This window comes from Beta vulgaris, chromosome 1 (genome assembly GCF_026745355.1).
Source record: "Beta vulgaris subsp. vulgaris cultivar EL10 chromosome 1, EL10.2, whole genome shotgun sequence".
NCBI classification, from domain to species: Eukaryota; Viridiplantae; Streptophyta; class Magnoliopsida; order Caryophyllales; family Amaranthaceae; genus Beta; species Beta vulgaris.
In genome coordinates this window covers 58,187,097-58,205,524 of record NC_079202.1, presented here as the reverse complement: position 1 = coordinate 58,205,524, position 18,428 = coordinate 58,187,097, and the positions used below count along the sequence as shown (strand labels likewise).

Sequence of the window (18,428 nt, the reverse complement as noted above, 5' to 3'; positions counted from 1 at the left end):
TTTCTTCTATTAAGTTTTAACCTGTTAGTGACTTGTTTAGTAGGTTACTTATGACACGTGTTACAATGTCTCACCCTCGCTTGTTTTAGAAAAAGGGACATTATAACACATGTCATAAGTAACCTACTAAATAAGTCACAAACAGGTTAAAAATCAATAGAAGATAACAGATATACAAGTCTAACTCAATCAAGAATAATCAAAAGATAGACTTAAAATGAAAAGATCGTGTAAAAATTGACTTATTTAAAACAATTTTTCGTATAAACGAATAAGCTTCTCCACCAATATCGGTTGATTTTAGGATAAAACTGTTTTCGACTTGCATGTGAGTTGTGACAACTCCACTCTTTAAGAGAGTGAGATTTTAGTTTGAAGAAATCCTATTGCCACCAGCATTATACTAAAGTACTTTTGTAAACAAGAGAATGAGATATATGCTTGCACTTTGCAACTTGCAAGCATATAACAACGTTGTGAATCTCACTAAACAAAGCAAATCAACATTGTAATATGAAATTAAAGTCAGAAACCACAAATAGTTACTAGGATAACTGGATAAGCAGGTCATTTCAGCAGAGATAGCTGTTACTAAACGACATACATTGAAGTGTATACAATACATGTGCAGGTCATGCATGCCCCACAGACCACAGTATTTCCTTAATCTATCTCACTAACCTATTACTTTACTATCAAGTATCAAGCATAAGCTTGTAAAGGACATTAACAGTTCTAACTAAGATGTCAAAATTTTGAAGGATTGCCCCTTCTTCACATTCTATACAAGAGTCCGCTAAGTTGTCAGATATCAGTTTATGAAGTGGTAGTAGAGAGAGGGGAGCCTGAAGCAGATGCCAGAGCGACGTTATCCTGCACCACATACTCAACGTTTTGAGACATTGATGTGTCGTTGTTATCTAGGCGCCTGCACGGTTTGAGTTTGACTATCAATCTCTTGGATCGGCTTTCTTTCTCCTCTTCTACATCCCGACTTTCATTTACCTCTTCTGCTGCTGGTTCTGCTAAGTCTTCAGTCATCTCTGCTATTGGTAAGCTCTTGGAGACAGATGGCATCAGTTGCTCATTCTCTGCTGCTTCAGCTTTCTCAGATTGCGATTTCATGTCTTCCTGCATGCAATACTACTAAGGCATAAATCCATGCCATGGAACAAATAGATATAGACAATTTCTAGTCTTATATAATGATCATAACATAGTGCATCATAATATCATTGGATATGATGGATTTGCGTATATATGCAGTGATAATCAAGCAACTTTTCAAGGCACAAAAGCACAGGAATAACTGTTAAATGCTTTACATGAATCATTAATGTTAAGCTATTAGAATACAATATGGTATGGAAATATCAGTTAGCTTTCATTTAAGCTTCAACATCCATAATTTCATATCTAATTCGATATAATCGTGTATATATAAGAGAAAAGGCCCATTTTATGTATTATCTATGTTTATCTCACTTGATTCAAGTCATTTAATAGAGAAGGAAACCATGCAAGCATCACATACCTCCAATTCCACCAAAGCTTTTGAAAGCTGAAGTAGTTGCGTCTCCATAAGAAATTTCTTCTTCATCAGAACCTCATAGGTTTCCTTTCAGCAAAGACATGTTTGTTTAGCTCTTCAAAACTAAAAGAAAATAAAGAAATTGAATCATTGTGCGGATTGGATCACTGTCTAGGCAGTCAATACTGACCTTTGCGTTCAGATTACTATCCCCTCGTTTCCAAGAAGACACTGCACTATCTGGCATCACTAAAGTGACTGGCTGTTCAATTTCATCCTTTGTTTTCAGCTCTGACATTTGTCTGCTAACCCAACAAAAGAATTCTTTGATTATGATTATAGAAAAAGAAAATAGCACAAATTTTCTCGGAGTATAAAATTCTAGAAAAGAGGATTTAGAAACTCGTGTTATTAGTTACCTTCTCATGATGCTAAGCTGTTCCTTCAGCTTCTTTAATTCTTGACGACACATACAATTGGGAATCCTGATGCTATCTCCAAGCTTCCATCCAGGAGGTGGAACCCAGTAAGGATCTGCAACTCCAGCTTCCTTCCTGATGTTAACCAGATCAGCACTCTCGATCCAATACTCCATCTTACCTTCAGTATCACACCTCCTACGAAGGCGATCAATCCCATCACGTGGCACCACTTTGCCTGCAAGGTGCTTAAGCAGATGGTCTAAAAGACCTGTGTCACCAATTCTTTTCCTTGCTTCTCTCCTTAGCTGGAAACGGGAAATTGGGTTGCTATTATCTGCTCCATTATTCTTCAAAACCTCTACCAATTCAGCTGCAGCTGCTTCATACCTGCATATTTACCATCAAATCAGTAAAATAAATACACAATTTCAGGCTTAAATTACAGTGCTTGAAAATATACCTTTTTGAAGGCCATCTGTCAACATACTGCTTATCAATGTTCCCCTTGATTTTAGCTTTAAATTCAATACCTTCTTGCTTAATAATTTGTTTTCTCTTCTTGCTTTGAGAATGTGGAGGTCTACCACGCTTCCTTTTCCTGCTATATTGAATGGTTTCTTGGACTTTAGTTTCACAGCAAACCTCTTCTTTCACACTTTCTTTACCCTCTGCAGAAGTGATATTCATTTGCTTCCCAGGGTCATCGGACTCTTCAGTATTGGGAACGTAGGCAACAACCTTCTTGAGACCCCATCCTTTGAGTTCGCTACCAAGGAGCTTGGAAAAGCATGGCCCATGCTTAGCCCCAGAATCACGTTGTGTTACTGGCAAGGGAAACTGCTGTTCTGTCCTTGAAGACTTGATTAACCAGAAGGACATGGAGTTCCTAAACTCCTCAAATTGACGAGATGGGATTTCGCGCTTTAGAACTTCAACGGCAAGCTTTGGCATCATCATGAACTTTTCATCCAATGCAGGGTAAAGTTCTGATCTAAGAGCTATATGGTCTGAATTGCCAAAGTATGCTGCTAGAGAACGAGTGCTAGGATATCTTACAGTCACATTCAGCTCAGATTTTGCAGTTACCTCAAAGATTGATGAGCAAACACATAAACAACGATCATCAAAAAGAAAATAAACACAGCAGCTAAACTTCTGTTAATTATATAAACAGAAAAACCAAAGATAATTAAAACAGTAACAATTGGTTCATATGATGATGCAACTTTGCCACTAGTTATAAAATTCTGTGCAAGAAATCATAAACTAGTCGCCATCCAACAAAAGCCGAAAAACAACCATATATCAAATTCCGATGTTTTTCCACCTGAGAAAACCATAACTAAACACAGTACAGAAAAACAAAAACTGTAGATCAGGATGAAGTTTCAATACCATAACTGCTCGAACAGAACGAAGTGTAGCAGGTGTTCCAGGAAGTAGCTTTGAGTGATCAATCTCATAGAATGAACCCTCCAATATAGACTCAGTTACTTCCACTATGAATATGTTATCATAATTAGTTACAATGAATATTTTGAGTTTATACAAGAATTAATACACATAAAAACAGTTCTAGAAAGAATCAAAATAAACTCAGCATCAATGATATAGATGAAAAGCGCGCGTACGCGCGCACACACACACATTAGTGCATACCTTTAGGGTTAATTAGGACATGGTTGGGTAGGGGACTTCTGAGTGCAGCATCACCAACTGCTCCCAGAATACTCTGCCTTCTTGGGTACATCCTTCTAATTCTTCAGTCTTCCCACCTGCACCAAAAACCCAAATTTTTAAACCCACAAAGAAAAATTTGTTTATAAATTAAGTGAAAAACTACCAAAAATTTGCAATGTAACAAAATTATTCCCCTTTTTTTCCAGATTAATAAGGCAAGACAATCAAGCCAAGTACAATTAAGTCGATAACCATAGATTTTTGCCGAATTATACGGAGATTAACAAGAAAAAGCAGTAAAGAAAAAAACCCACATAGATATAAATATAAAAACAAAATCTGATGGATTTTCCACAATTCAAAATCAACAAGATCTTTTTCCCATATTAAAAAATAAAAAATAAAAACATAAAAATCCAAGATGATGATGAGCACATACTCACAACAACAAATTAATATACAAATAAAATACAGAAATTGTGTTTAAACAACAATAAAAGATAGAAAAAAAACACCCATAAACTGAAAAAAAAAACGCAAAAACAGGGGAAAATTACTTAAACCCAGAAAACTGTAAAACACGAAAACCCATAATTTAACCAGAATAAAAAAAAATCGGTTAAAAAATCACAAGGGTTTAAATTTGTACGGAAATACGGAAAAGAAAAACTCAAAACGCCATTAATATCATACCTAAATTTTTTTTTTATTTGCTGGAAACAGAGAAAGATAGAGTGAATATTTTAAGAGAGATAAAGATAAAATTATGGACTCAAAACTTTTGTTATATAATATTAACCCACATATAAACAGTTAATATAAATTAATACGACATTGATTATCACAGATTTTTATTTGATTCCTACAATTATGTGATTATGAAAATAAATAAATCAGTATAATTTAAAAGTTTTGAAACATATGAAAGAAAGTAGGAATATATGCAGAATAGAAGTAATGGAAGAAAGTATTATACCTGGATTTCTCGTAAAAAGAATGGAGCTGAAGTTCTCAACTATAGTATGAGTATGGAGTCTTCTCTGCTCAAAAACGTTAGGAGAGAGAAACGGAGTAATAGAGGTTTTTAACCTTTTAGGGATATATTATAAAGTTTGAGAATAATGAATTTAGAGAGATTGATTTATAAATCTTTGGAGAATTTAGATGACTATAAGTGGAAATTTTGTTAGCTACTTCCTCCGTTTCTTTTTAAAAAGCAATAATTATCCTTTTCGCGAGCTTGTCAGGTTTATTAGAACTTCGACTCAGATTTATAATTTGTACAGGATCTTATTAGATTTGGCTCGTGAGTCGTGATCCACTTTTATTAATATGTAATTTTATACTCCTCCCGTCCCATCATATAGTACTTGTTTCTTTTTTAGACAGTCTCCAAGATATAACTTTGACCTTTAATATCTTTAATTCTGTAGTAGTAAAAAATATAAAAAGTTGATATTATGAAACACACATTGAGACGAATCTAAGAAGATCCCACATGAATATGTTTTTTTATATATGTAAATGAGAATATTCAATCAAAGATTTTAAAGTTTGACCCACCACGAATGAATGAGGCACTATGTTATGGAACGGAGGGAGTAATTTTAACTATATGTAATTATAGATATACATAGTCAAAGTAATGTATTGTTGTGCGTGAAAGTCTAATTGTTGCATTTAAAAAGAAACGGATGAAGAATGTTTTATTGGTGGTGTCCTTTAGGGCTTGTTCTCCCCAGCTTATTTTCAGTTCAGTTCAATTCAGTTTAGATCAGATCAGTTCAGCTCTTGACAATACTTTTACTCTCACATATCACTATTCATTTCAGTTCAGTTCAATTCAATTCAGTTCAGTTTAGATTAGTTCAGTTGAGTTCAGTGCAGTCCAGTTGTTTTCTGCCGAAGAGAACAGGCCCTTAATAGACTTTTAATTGTATTTTTTCCTACTTAGAATCTTGACATTATTTATACTCCCTCGGTTTCAAAATATAAAGCATTCATGCTTTATGAAAATTAATTTTGACCACAAATATCTCTCCTAATATGATATATAAAAATTATACCGTTGGATTCATCATGAAAAATACCATGATAACATTAATTTTTTAAATTTTTTATCCACGTAAATTGAGAGTAATTAACAGTCAAAGTTCGAACTCGAACATCGTTCGTGCCTTATATTTTGAAACGGAGGGAGTAGTTAGAGAGAATTTTCTAAATTATTTTCAATATATAAGAAAAAATAATAATTAAGAGAATTTTATTTAATTTGTCTCAACTACTACTTTATTAATGTTCAATCGTTATACCTTGTACTAATATGTAATGAAAGATATTTAAAGTTAATAAAGTTCAATAGCAAGCAGCCAAGCACACGCGGTTAAAGTAGGATTAACATATAAATACAGATGGAGTACTTATATATCACTATATTATATATGTATTATAAATACAGATAGAGTACTTCTATTATATAAGACAACACATGGGGGACACCAAAAAATAGAAAAAAAAAGGAGATAACTAATTGTTTCACTTGAATAAAATAAAGGGGGAAAAGTTGAATTTTTTCCTTAAATAATGCAAAAGTGGGTTTTAATTCTCAAAATATGTCCAAAAATAAAAAAATTCCCTGCATACCGTCCACGTAGGACGGCACGCGAGATTTTTTTTTTTTTCCTACTTCCAACAAAACCGCTACTTGAAGTAGCGGTTTACTGAATTTTTTTTTTATAAACCGCTACTTCAAGTAGCGGTTTATTATGATAAACGCTACTCCTACAACAACAACGACTGTTTTTTGTCATTAGCGACGGCTTTAAGCCGTCGGTGATTTCAGCGACTGTTTTTTGTCATCAGCGACGGCTTTTAGCCGTCGGTGATTTCAGCAACTGTTTTTTGTCATTAGCGACGGCTTTTAGCCGTCGTTGATACGTATTTTCTTGTAGTATTATCCCCAACTCCAGAATTTTGCCCAGGTAAACCGCTACTCAGAGTAGCGGTTTATAAATATAAACCGCTACTCTAAGTAGCGGTTTATGTGTATAAACCGCTACTTAGAGTAGCGGTTTATTATAAATATAAACCGCTACTCTGAGTAGCGGTTTACCTGGGCAAAAACAAAAGAAAAACTAGTTTCTTGCGTGCCGTCCTACGTGGACGGTACGCAGGGAATTTTTTTATTTTTTGGCATATTTTGGGAATTAAAACCCACTTTTGCATTATTCAAGGAAAAAATTCGGGAAAAGTTAGATATTTAAACTAAACATCAGTTTTTTGAATTTTTTCCTTGAATAATGCAAAAGTGGGTTTTAATTCCCAAAATATGCCTAAAAAAATTCTCTACGTACCGTCCACGTAGGAAGGCACGCGAGAATTTTTTTTTTCAACATAAGTAAAAAGTAGCGGTTTACAAAAAAAAAAAAAAAAAAATTATTTTGTGTGTTGTGTAAACCGCTACTTCAAGTAGCGGTTCATTAATCAAGTAGTGGTTTACTAAAAAAATCCCCAACTCCAGAGTTTGATATGTGCTTGCAATATTTTGCTCAGGTAAATCGCTACTCAGAGTAGCGGTTTTCGTGGGCAAAAACAAAAAAAAATCAGTTTCTCGCGTGTCGTCCTACGTAGACGGTACGCAGGGAATTTTTTTTTTGGGCATATTTTGGGAATTAAAATCCACTTTTGCATTATTCAAGGAAAAAATTCATAGTTTTTTTATGAAAATAAAATGTAAAGACAATTTTCTACCCAATTAATTTCATTTTCTATTTCATAAGCTATCACACGCTATCGCACGCATTGCGTGCATGTAAAGCTAGTAGTAATAGAATTAAGGTAACGTAAGATTGTATTGTGACATTTTGTTCTGTACCGTACCTAACCATCCAACAAATTGTTGGCTCACAATATCGTAGTAATACTCATTTCATTTTTATTTACTTTCATAATCTCGATTTTAACATTAATTACATGTTTTACTTTGACCATATTATCTTACTATATTAATATAGATGTTGCTATATATACTGCATCGAATTTCATCTCCATATATATTTTATAATATCAATTTTTAATGATGTTTTACTAAAGAATTACCATATTGATTTGGTAACATAAAATAGGTACTTCTATATTTAATACACGTCAAAATAGTACAGGTAAAATATAATAGAGTGATGGTTGGTTGTATCCAAATCTTTTAAAATTAAACATTGAATTAGAATGTTTGTAGAGTTTGTCTTGTAAGAAATCACCTATTCTTAAATGAAAATTAGGCAATGGTAGGCCCAATATTAAAAAGAGAATTATCCCACAGTGATTAGGTTAATTTTTTTCGATGACTAATTTAATCCATTTAGTGACTAGGTCTACTTTTATATTAAAATTAGACTGTCTTTTTTAATAATTCTTGATATTTGTACCTAATGTTAAATATTGAAATAAATATGATACTCCCTCCGTCCCATAATATAGTGCTTATTTCTTTTTTCATGGTCTCCAAAACGTAACTTTGACCTTTAATATCTTCAATTCCTTATTAATAAAAAATACTTCCTCCGTTCTGTTTTAAATGAAACATTGGATGAAATGACACTATTCATTGATCAATTTTAACTCCAATTTATCTCTATTATATAAAGAAAAACATAGTCAAGTAGGATCTTGTTAGATTCGTCTCGATGCATACTATCAAATTATAACTTTTTTATATTTTTTACGTGTACACAACTAAACATATTAATGACTAAAGAAGCGCGTTGGGTTGCGTGAAAAAACAAACGTTTCATTTAAAACGGAACGGAGGAAGTATAAAAAGTTGATATTATGAAACTACACATTGAGACGAATCTAACAAGATCCTACATGAATATGTTTTTTTATATATACAAATGAGAATATTCGGTTAAAGATTTTAAAGTTTGACCACCAAAAATGAAATAGACACTATATTATTGGACGGATGAAGTATGAAATAAATTGCACATTAATGAATGAATAATGATGATTTTAGTGGATGTAAGTATGTTGGTGTGTGATGTCTGATGTGTGTTTGGGATGAGTGGGCAACTGGCAATATTATAGGAAGGTTGCAGAGTTTGTGGGCGGGGCACTGCGCCACTGCCTGCGTGTGTATGTAAGACAGAAAGCGGGAATTTCAAATTTTTTACCTTTTTGGGTCATCAATGATCAGGATTCATGATTCATGAGAGAGAGGAGTTAGAGTACAAATTACAACGTGGCTTCCTGCGATTCGTTGCCTTTATTATTGTTACTGTAAATTGTTAATTATATAAGCTTTTCTTGTATGACTTTCATGGTCTTCATCTGCTTAAATTACTTTTCGGCTCCGTTTGACACTAGCATTTGAGGTAGCAGTTAGCGGTTGGACAAGATTAAAATGTTATTTAAGAAAATTATGAGTGTTTGATAAGATAGTGGTTATAGTAACAGGTAGTCGTTGGAGTAGATTATGAGTACAAGTAACGTTTGAGATTTAGAGGTAGCGGTCTAACAAATAAGGACTATATAATAGCATAAGGTAGAATTATTAACCAATATTTTTTATTTTATTTTTCCTTTTACTGTTTATTAATTGTTTTATTTTATGGTAATAAAATGTTTATTTTACAGTAGTAGAGATGTATTTACATATTTATTTTAAAGATAAGATATTTTGCAGGTATTTTATTTAAAATTGGTAATATACATTTTTCAAGAGTTGAATTTTCTTAGATTTATACATTTCTTTGAGCAGCTTAAATCCGTATACTCCTTTTTGTATAACTTGTTTGAAAAAATAAATATTGAATTTAAGTATTGAACGAACATATGAAATTGTTTTAGTTCATTTCATATTAAAAATAAATGTCATGTACTGTCTTTTATAATTTCAGCAGCTACTTTTGCCAAACACTTCTAATTAAACAACTAATTTAATCGTTGATCGCTGACAGCTACTAGTAGACAGCTAGCAGCTACCCCCAGGCCCCAACAGCTACATCTACTGCAACCGCTAACTGCTATTAGAACTGCTAGTTTTGCCAAACATAATATAGTAACTTAAGTATCATTCATTTTCTTAATTAATTACAATAATAACCCTTGCAAAATCTTACTAGTATTCATAAGTTTCTGTAAAAAGAGTGAAGTATGGAAGTTGGAGTTCCGAGTAAATGATTAATAACAAATTTATGAATTCTTATTCATAACTCATATAACCTTTATACTTATGATTAACATTATTGTGAGTTAATTTTAAAAATGATGAGTATATATAGATCTAATTTATGAGATGTGCTTCACTTTAAAGTTGTATAAGGAGTATTAATAGATATACTAGATACCAAGCTAATCGATAATAGTGGTCTATTTATATATTTACATATACAGTATCTTTCAATTGATTAATAATTTTGTCAAATCACTCTTATATTCATTGATCCTAATTCTTAGCTTTTCGCATCATTCTGATGAATTATGGTGAAGATATGAATCACTTTATGGTATGTTTGGATAGGTGAATTACATTTCAAATTCTGGAATTGATCAATTCCATTGTTTGGATGAGTATGAATTTGAAATTCAGAATTTGTCACAAATTCAAGATTTATTGAGGAAAGCCCATTAAATGAGGAAATTGAAATGATGTGATTTTTCTTGTCATTTGAAATTACTTAGCTTACTTCTCAAAACATCTATCACTTTCTCTCTCCCCTCCCCCTTTTAAAAACCCCACACTATCACTCTTTCTCTCCCTCCACCTACTAATCTGAATTTATTAGGTTTTCCCAAACAAGAGTATTTGGATTTGGATTCAAGAATTTAAAATCCTGCATTTTAAATCAAGCAATTGAAATGAATTCATCATTCCCAAACACAACCTTAATGCACTAAGATTGTATTTGTTCTTTTGGTGACAATTAATGAGGGACAAAAAAAAAGTCATAAATAACTACTCCCTCCGTCTCAAAATATAGTTCCCATTTTCTCTTTTTCACGGTAATTTATGCAAGTAAGGATAGTAAAGATTTTTTGTTTATCTAAATAAATGTTGTATGGGAAAAGATGATTTTCGGAGAGAGAATGGAGAATAATTGGTGAAAGAGCATTAATTGCAACATTTTGGTTGAATAAACAAAGGAAAAAACAAAATTCAAGAAGCAAATACATGATGGGATACGTTTTTTCTAGACAAATTACGGAAAAATGTGGAACTAAATAAGGAAATGGGAACTATATTTTGGGACACTCAAAATGGAAATGAGAACTATATTTTAGGACGGAGGGAATAGTATATGCAGGAAAAAATAAATGTCAAATATGGTCAAATCTACATAGAGTTCTGGCCACAATTAAATTAAGAGAAGTGATAAAGTTCATTCATTTAATACCCTATTTGGTAATTACTCCTTCCGTCTCAATTTATAGTTTCCGTTTCATTTTGGGCACGGGAATTAAGGAAACAATAATTATTATGTACTTGTATTGAGATTTACGATCTTTTTTGGAATTATTATCCTAAACAAATGAAAAAAATGAGAACATTAGATATGTGGGCATGTGAAAAAGAGGAGAGAGACGGTAAAAAAATATTTTTTATTATACGCAACCAATGAGAGTTGAAGAACATTAAATGAGGGTGTCAAAAATCCATATGAAAATGTGAAAAGTGAGAAAGAGCAAGTGATGTTCAAAAATGGAAACAAGAGAAAATGTAAACAAAATTTTGGAACATCCAAAATATGGGAATTATAAAATGAGACGGATAGAGTACCGATGATGATGATATGATACTTTCTGTAATGCATCATAATTCATAGTTAAACTGGCTAATAATATCACATGCAACAAAACTACAAGGCAAACAAAATTCACTGTGCTAATCATATTTTCCAAGTTCTATAATTCCATTCATGTGAACCATAAAATGAATTTTCTTACACTATATATATATAGTGTTTAATTGCATGATCTATTACAACTCCATCTTCTGACAAAACTAAATCTTGAAACACCAAACTTTAACCAAAAGTGTAAACTTTATTAATGTATACTATATAGTGATTTCTTAACCTAAACTTTGGAATATCTTTTTCATCTATATACCAACCAAGTAACTAAGGTATTATGAACCTAGATTAAAAGGGCTATTCATTGATCAAGTTAAGGAAGACATGGGAACTTCATTAAGATCAGGAACAAAAGTGTGATGAATAGTACTACTACACCCAGAAACAGTAGTAGTAGTAGGGCTAGAAATACTGTCAATAGTGGTTGATCCTCTAATAGTGGCAATGGAGAAGTTAAGTGTAAGAGCAGCCCTTGTTGCAACGGGTTTTTTCACCCGAGGCGACGACGGCTGATGACAACATGGAGGTGGTGGTGGTGGTGGTGGTAGAGACATAAAGGAAGGTGGCTTACAAGAGGAGGAACAAACAGAAGGTGGTGTAGGGTAGCCTATAAGATCATCAAAATGTAACACAAGTTTAGAACAAGTAGAAGAAGTGGAATCCATTTGAGAAGGCCAAAGAAAAGTTCCCTGAGGTTTGCAGATTCTGAATCCACTCTTCAGTTTTTGTCTCCTGTTTTCTGCTACTGATAATTTTTTGTGTTGCTGATCTTCTTTGTCTTGTGAAATTTCAGGTTCATTAATTGCAACTGTTCTTTTGGTATTGTCTTCTTGTGCAAATTCATCATCTTTACCCTCCTTTTGTTCAGCAAATGATTCCTTTATCCTCCCTATCTCAACCTGAAAATCAATTTCACATAAAGTATGTACCTCACCTTAATCACAAATTCTTAATTAAGGAGCATATTAATTATCAACAAGTACAATTTTTAGCTCTAAACTAGTCATTAGGTCCGGGCTATGTCCTGGGTAAGAAAAAATCATTTATTAATATAATACTTTATGATAATAACATTAAATACAACTTAGCCTAGTGGTTTAGACTTTACTATATGTACTTGAGGTCTTGGGATCAAACGCTACGCTACGCAATTTCTAAATTTTTTATTGTACATAGACTACATGAACTAAAACTCCCTGATGAGAGCGCCACGTGGCAGTAAATACAACAATCACATTTTCCTTCATTGCCATATCACACTACTTTATGAGCCTATATTTGTGCAAGTTTGAGCAACTACTACTTTACAGTTTACATGTAACCAAAAAAGTTTCAGTAATAAGGCTAGAAAATCAGTCAAAAAATTCTGGAGTAGTGCAGCAGAATGAAAATTAAACATTGATTAGCAACATATTTTGGCCACTTTAAGGTTGCATAACTTGCATATAATATTTATATATATAAGATTATATACACACAAGATGAAAAGTACATGGAATCTTTAAACTGATATGTCTAAGTTAATCCAAACTAATTAATGATAGTAGTTTGTTAATTACCTCCATTCCAAAATAGGACTTGGAGATATCCAACAGTTGTTTCTCAATAAGGGATTTTTTCTTCATTAGTTCATCATGTAATGCCTGCCAAAAAAGAAATACAACTCTATTTATATATGATTAAGGACTAATTAGATACAGGTTAGTTCATATCTTAATCAAGTATAACTGAATGATCATTAATTACCTTGAGTGGGTTTAATGATCCTTGTATACTTATAGGAGCAACATTTAATTTCTTCAGATTGTTTTCTTTCTCCTTGCATAGGAGCATTTCCAATTCTCTGCTCATAAAAGCCACTAAATTAAATTAAGACACAAATCACATAAATAATCATATGGTAACATTATGAAATTAACACACTACTACTCCTTTCGACACAAATCACATGAACAATCATATGGTAACATTATGAAATTAACACACTACTACTCCTTTCGTTTCATTTTAATCTACACCCTTACAATTTTCACGCATGCATGCCAATTGGGTTATTATAATTATTACCTCCTCATGTGAGCAACTTGATCCTTAAGCTCCTTAAGTTGCATACCACAAACCGGGTCTTGGTTCGGGCAATCCCCGGGTTGCCAACCCGGTGGCGGTACCCAATACGGGTCTTCAACACCCGCTTGCTTCCGGATCTCAATCAAATCAGCATTCTCTAGCCAATACTCCATTGCACCTTCCGGGTTATGTCGACGGCGAAACCTCTCCTTACCACCAGGAGCTAACTTCCCTGCCATATGCTTAAGCAAATGGTCCAAAAGACCCGTATCACCGATCATTTTTCGTGCCTCGCTCCTCAAATCGGGTCGTAAAATCGGGTTCCCGGGTCCTGCTCCTTTTTCCTTCAAAATCTTTAGCATATTCTTTTCTGCCAGCTTATACCTTAATATAACAAACAACAAAAATCAAGTACAACCCAAAAAACAAAAAAAAAACTCCATCACTTCATTTTTTTTTAACAACAAAAACTGGATTATATATTCAACTACAAGTACAAAATAAAAGTACATAACAATATAACATACCATATTAATATAATCTACTAAAAACCAATTAAAATAATAAAATAATTACTAATTGTACCTCTCAAGAGTCCATCTATGTTGAAGATCTTTAAACTTTTTCTCAGGAATTTCTTTAATCTGTTTTTTCTTCTTCTTGATTTCACCATATTTCACCCCTTTAAATTGACATTTTCGTTTCCTAAGTGTTCTAGTCTTTTCTGGAATTTCTTTGTCTTCTCCAACATCATCATCATCTTCCGCCATTGATGCTTCACCTTTCACCATGCATTTCAATATGTTTATCTTTTTGCGACGATATGTTCTTTGTTTTCCATGTAATGTCGTTCTTCGACGCTTTTCCCATGTGATTTCCAACCCTCCATTAGACATATGATGATAATCTTCATCATCATCATCAACACCATCATGAACATCATCATCATCATCAAGAACAACCCAGAAATTTATATTTCCTCTTTGAGCAGTAAAATCATCAAATGAAATTTTCTGGGTGAGTAATTTTTTACCCACATTCAAACCCATGACAAATTTCTCATCCAATTTAGGCTGAACTAATCCATTTTCTTTCGCACTCCTAAAAAAACTTTTAACAGAATCATTACTTGGAAAAACCACTGTTACATCTTCATCACTTTTATTATCAACCTGAAAATTCAACCAGAAAATAACCCACATTAGAAAATTAAACTAAGAACAAAACCCATCTCATAATAATCCATATACATGAGATTAAAATGCTGAAAAATCTACCAGAACAGCTTTAATTGAGCTCAATGAAGCTGGAAATTCAGTTGAAGAAGGTAACTTAGAATGATCAAGTTTGTAAAAACAACCCACTTCAATCTCCATCTTCTCTGTAAAACTTGATAACACAAAAATTTTACCAGAAAAAGAGAGAGAAAGAAGAGTAAAAAAATCAGAGATGAAAGTGTTTGTTGGGTTTTTTCTCTCTCTCTATTAATACCAAAAAATTTAGCTCATTTCTGAACCAAAATTAAAAACCCATAACAGAAAAAAAACCCCAAATCAAATTTTGTTAAGAAATTATACAAACACACATGGGGTTGTTTTTGTTGTTTTCTTCTCTCTCCTAAAAAGTGAGATTCTGAGGTAAAAAAAATTGAGTGATGGAATTAATATAGCAGACATTAGTGGTGTTGTGGAAAAGAATTAGAAATGATTAGGATTTTAGAGAGAGAAAGAGAATCAAAATTTTGGGGGGAGGTTTCTGGACAAAGAGAAGAGAGTTTGGGAGGAGAGAGAAAATATGAAAGAAGGCGCGTGGAGTGACGCGCGTGGGTTTAAGGAGGGTTTTAGAGTGTGGTGGAGCGCGTGTAATTAAAACGGTTGAGACAAGGCGCGTGAAGAGTAACAGAATTGCAGGAGGAAATAACAGAATTTGAGAGAGCGTGTGGATTGGGTGTGACTGTAAAGGATCTGATTTTGTTGTGGGAGGGAAGGGGGAGAATTTCTTTTTTTTTTTTTAGTTTTTTATTTTATAGAAAAATTATGGAAAAAAATGTAGAATTTTATTTTTTATATTTTTATTTTATTTAAAAAAATTGGATTGCAAAATTTAAAAGATTTAGAAGTTTGCTTGTTACCGTATTTTGTTTTTAGTTTTCAGTTTTTTTTTAAGTGATTTTAATTTCACATCTTAGTTGTTGGTTATCAAAATTATCATTTTTTAAATAAATTTGACTAACTTTTTATTATTATTATAGAACATATATCGTAGGTCAGGGGAATACGGAGTCGCGTCCGTATTTCGTCTTCTAGATTGAAGACTGGTTTTGGTTTAGACAACTCGTTCCATTGTTTATTCCATCTAAATTAATTAATCTATTAATTGTGAAGTTTAGTTTAGTAGAAGTAGTGTGTAATATTTTTTTTATTATTATTTACTAGTATCATATTATGATTGTTTATTTATTTATTTATGTAGTACCCAGCTTTGCTGATTACATATTTTGTGTGTATATATTGATCATGGTTATGCCTTATTGATCATGTGATGACCCATTTGGTGAGCAGTCTCTAGGGATCAAAGTGCATCCTCATTTACAGGTTTGAAAATGATGCATCATGGGTTCGGGATTGGAGAGCCCGTGTTGATTATTTATTATATTTGACTTTTCACTTTTCATAGTTAACTTTGACTATTGTCGTTGACATTGACTTTTGATGTTGACTTTGACTTTTGTTGGTTTGACTTTTAGAGTTGACTTTTTAATTGACTAATATTATTTCTAAAGTTTATTTATCATGTTTTCCGCTGTAAAATTTTGAATAAGCCGATACGTTATCACACGGGCGATAAAATTTTGATAATTCTCTAAGTTTTATATTAAAAAAATATTTTGAAAAATAGAGAATTGTCGGGATGCTACACTCCAACCCAATTAAAAATCCTTTTACTAAATCGAAAAATATTTTAAGCTATTTAAATAATTTTCAAAGTATGACTACATAAAATATTTGACTACTTAAAAGTCAACCTTTTAAGAAATAAATCATTTAAACATTAAAATATATATAAAATAAATTAAAATGCATTTATAAAATTCAAAAATTTACGGGAGATTACAATTGATTTATTTACCAGTGTTAGTAGAACGGTAGTAATATGGTGTGCAAATTGCTATTACTTCTGTATAACAATTATAATTCCTTCGTTCTGAAATAAATGAAACACTTCTCTCTTTTATGTGAGAGGTTTTTAAAAGAAGCGTTTCATTTATTTCAGAAGAGAGAAAGAAGTATTAGGTTTCATATTTTTAATTACTCTATTAGTTATATACTTCTAATATTATGACCTTTATCTGAGAGGAAGTTTTTTACGACTAAAAAATCAACATTAATTTAGTTGGTTGGAGATCCTCCTTTACCCTTGTGACAAGGGTTCAATTTTTACCCCTTACAAAATGGGATCCCCAAATTTCCCCCACTTGCAAGAGATATTTATCTTATCTTACAAAAAGTATTTATGATATTTTTGTTAACACAACAATATATTTCATGTGTTTAAGTCACTCGTAAAGTCTAATTTCCAAGAAAAATATCATATTTTAAGTAAGTTGACTCGAGTTTCACTCCACTGTTTTCACCTTGTTGATTTCCAAAGTCTAGAGGGTTTTCCTGCATAGAGACTTCCTTCCCTTGTCACATTTACAACCTGTCTCTGGTTTGGTTTTCCCTTAGGGTTTTTGAACCAATTTGGATATCTCACTAACTTGAAGCACTCGTCCTTGGGATGTTCTCTTTCCATCCTAAATGTAGGCAAGAAGAATTGAAGGCTCAAAAGATTCCATTCTTGTTGCTGGTAGTCGACCTACCGCTTCCAACGAGCCTAGTTAGACTTTGTTCACTTCCTATGAAAGCTTTAGTCTTCGGACTTGAAGAAAAGGGTGCCTACGAGACGCTTCCAATGTTTTTATCCTACATACTCTCTTTACCTATGTTTCATATTTATCCTATTTTGACATATCATGACGTATATAAAATGGTATTAGATTGACCTATCTGAAATATGTTAGACCCAACAAGGAAAAAAACTCGATATTATACTACACATGGTCAGTTTAGCCAAAGTTTCATGGCTCAACACAAGGCTCAACACAAGGCTCAAACTTTGGCAAGATACAACCACAAAAACATAATGCACTTAGAGCCTATGTCATGATTGAGCCTTCGCTTTAAGTATGGCAAGTACGAATTATGCACGAGCCAAGCCTGTAGTGCTTGGTCAATGCTTAGGCACTATAGGCCTAACAAAAGAAAGATTTGGTTATTCTTATATGTGATCAAATTGACGAGCCAGTCCACTTTCTTTATTAATGATTGTAATACTTCAGCTAGAGCTGTCAAAAAATGACCTGATCTGATAATCCGACCTGAACCTGTAATGACCTGTAACTGACTTGCACCTGAAATTTTGGCAAAACAGATCACCTGAAACCTGACTTGTACCCGACCTGATAATAACTGATACATGTTCTTGACCCGATACTCTATGACCTGAACTGATACCCGCACAAAAAAGACCGATAACTGAAATGACCCGACCTACAACGATATGAACCTGATTCGACACCTGATCTAATTAGGACCTGAAACTGATTATAACTCGACGTAACTTATCATTAACCCGACATGTTGCGACACGTTACCTGATTTTACTAGACCTGTTGTGACCCGATACATTATTTTACTCGACTTGGTTCTACATGTTATCCGATTTTACCCGACTTGTTGATTGTTGATAACTCGAGTTGTCATTAATTTCACGACATAGTAACATAAATCATAAACTAACACTACTATAAAAAGGCATATAACTAGATGAATT

The 18,428-nt window shown here is 32.7% G+C and overlaps 2 protein-coding genes across 7 annotated transcripts; both read right to left on the bottom strand.

The window, feature by feature from the left end:
* Positions 1 to 487: 487 nt before the first annotated feature.
* On the bottom strand, positions 488 to 4,791 carry LOC104888279 (protein DYAD). Of its 6 annotated transcripts, none has more exons than XM_048638846.2 (8): positions 4,610 to 4,791; positions 3,613 to 3,728; positions 3,349 to 3,452; positions 2,414 to 3,039; positions 1,951 to 2,340; positions 1,722 to 1,836; positions 1,535 to 1,618; positions 488 to 1,143 (listed from the first exon to the last, which is right to left on the bottom strand). In XM_048638846.2, the coding sequence occupies exons 2-8, from the start codon at positions 3,701 to 3,703 to the stop codon at positions 817 to 819; spliced, it is 1,737 nt and encodes a 578-aa protein (XP_048494803.1). In that variant the 5' UTR covers positions 3,704 to 3,728; positions 4,610 to 4,791; the 3' UTR covers positions 488 to 816. The 6 variants fall into 6 exon arrangements, with proteins under 6 accessions (XP_048494803.1, XP_048494805.1, XP_010671497.1 ...); XM_048638848.2 differs by having other exon boundaries at positions 488 to 1,131; positions 4,610 to 4,790; XM_010673195.4 differs by having other exon boundaries at positions 1,722 to 1,833; positions 4,610 to 4,789.
* A 6,751-nt stretch (positions 4,792 to 11,542) lies between these two features.
* On the bottom strand, positions 11,543 to 15,548 carry LOC104890483 (protein DYAD). Its single transcript, XM_048638855.2, has 6 exons — positions 14,831 to 15,548; positions 14,139 to 14,725; positions 13,554 to 13,937; positions 13,233 to 13,329; positions 13,046 to 13,129; positions 11,543 to 12,385 (listed from the first exon to the last, which is right to left on the bottom strand). Exons 1-6 carry the CDS (start codon positions 14,927 to 14,929, stop codon positions 11,795 to 11,797), a joined length of 1,842 nt encoding a protein of 613 aa, XP_048494812.1. The 5' UTR covers positions 14,930 to 15,548; the 3' UTR covers positions 11,543 to 11,794.
* Positions 15,549 to 18,428: the final 2,880 nt, after the last annotated feature.

Excerpts from the sequence above, each read along its gene's own strand:
- LOC104888279 (XM_048638846.2), bottom strand. The coding sequence starts at position 3,703 with ATGTACCCAAGAAGGCAGAGTATTCTGGGAGCAGTTGGTGATGCTGCA. Across the intron at positions 3,040-3,348 it reads GTTCTGTTCGAGCAGTTATG|GTAACTGCAAAATCTGAGCT; the intron begins GTATTGAAACTT and ends TCAATCTTTGAG. Across the intron at positions 1,619-1,721 it reads ATAGTAATCTGAACGCAAAG|GAAACCTATGAGGTTCTGAT; the intron begins GTCAGTATTGAC and ends CTTTGCTGAAAG.
- LOC104890483 (XM_048638855.2), bottom strand. The coding sequence starts at position 14,929 with ATGGAGATTGAAGTGGGTTGTTTTTACAAACTTGATCATTCTAAGTTA. Across the intron at positions 14,726-14,830 it reads GCTCAATTAAAGCTGTTCTG|GTTGATAATAAAAGTGATGA; the intron begins GTAGATTTTTCA and ends TTGAATTTTCAG. Across the intron at positions 13,938-14,138 it reads CATAGATGGACTCTTGAGAG|GTATAAGCTGGCAGAAAAGA; the intron begins GTACAATTAGTA and ends TGTTATATTAAG.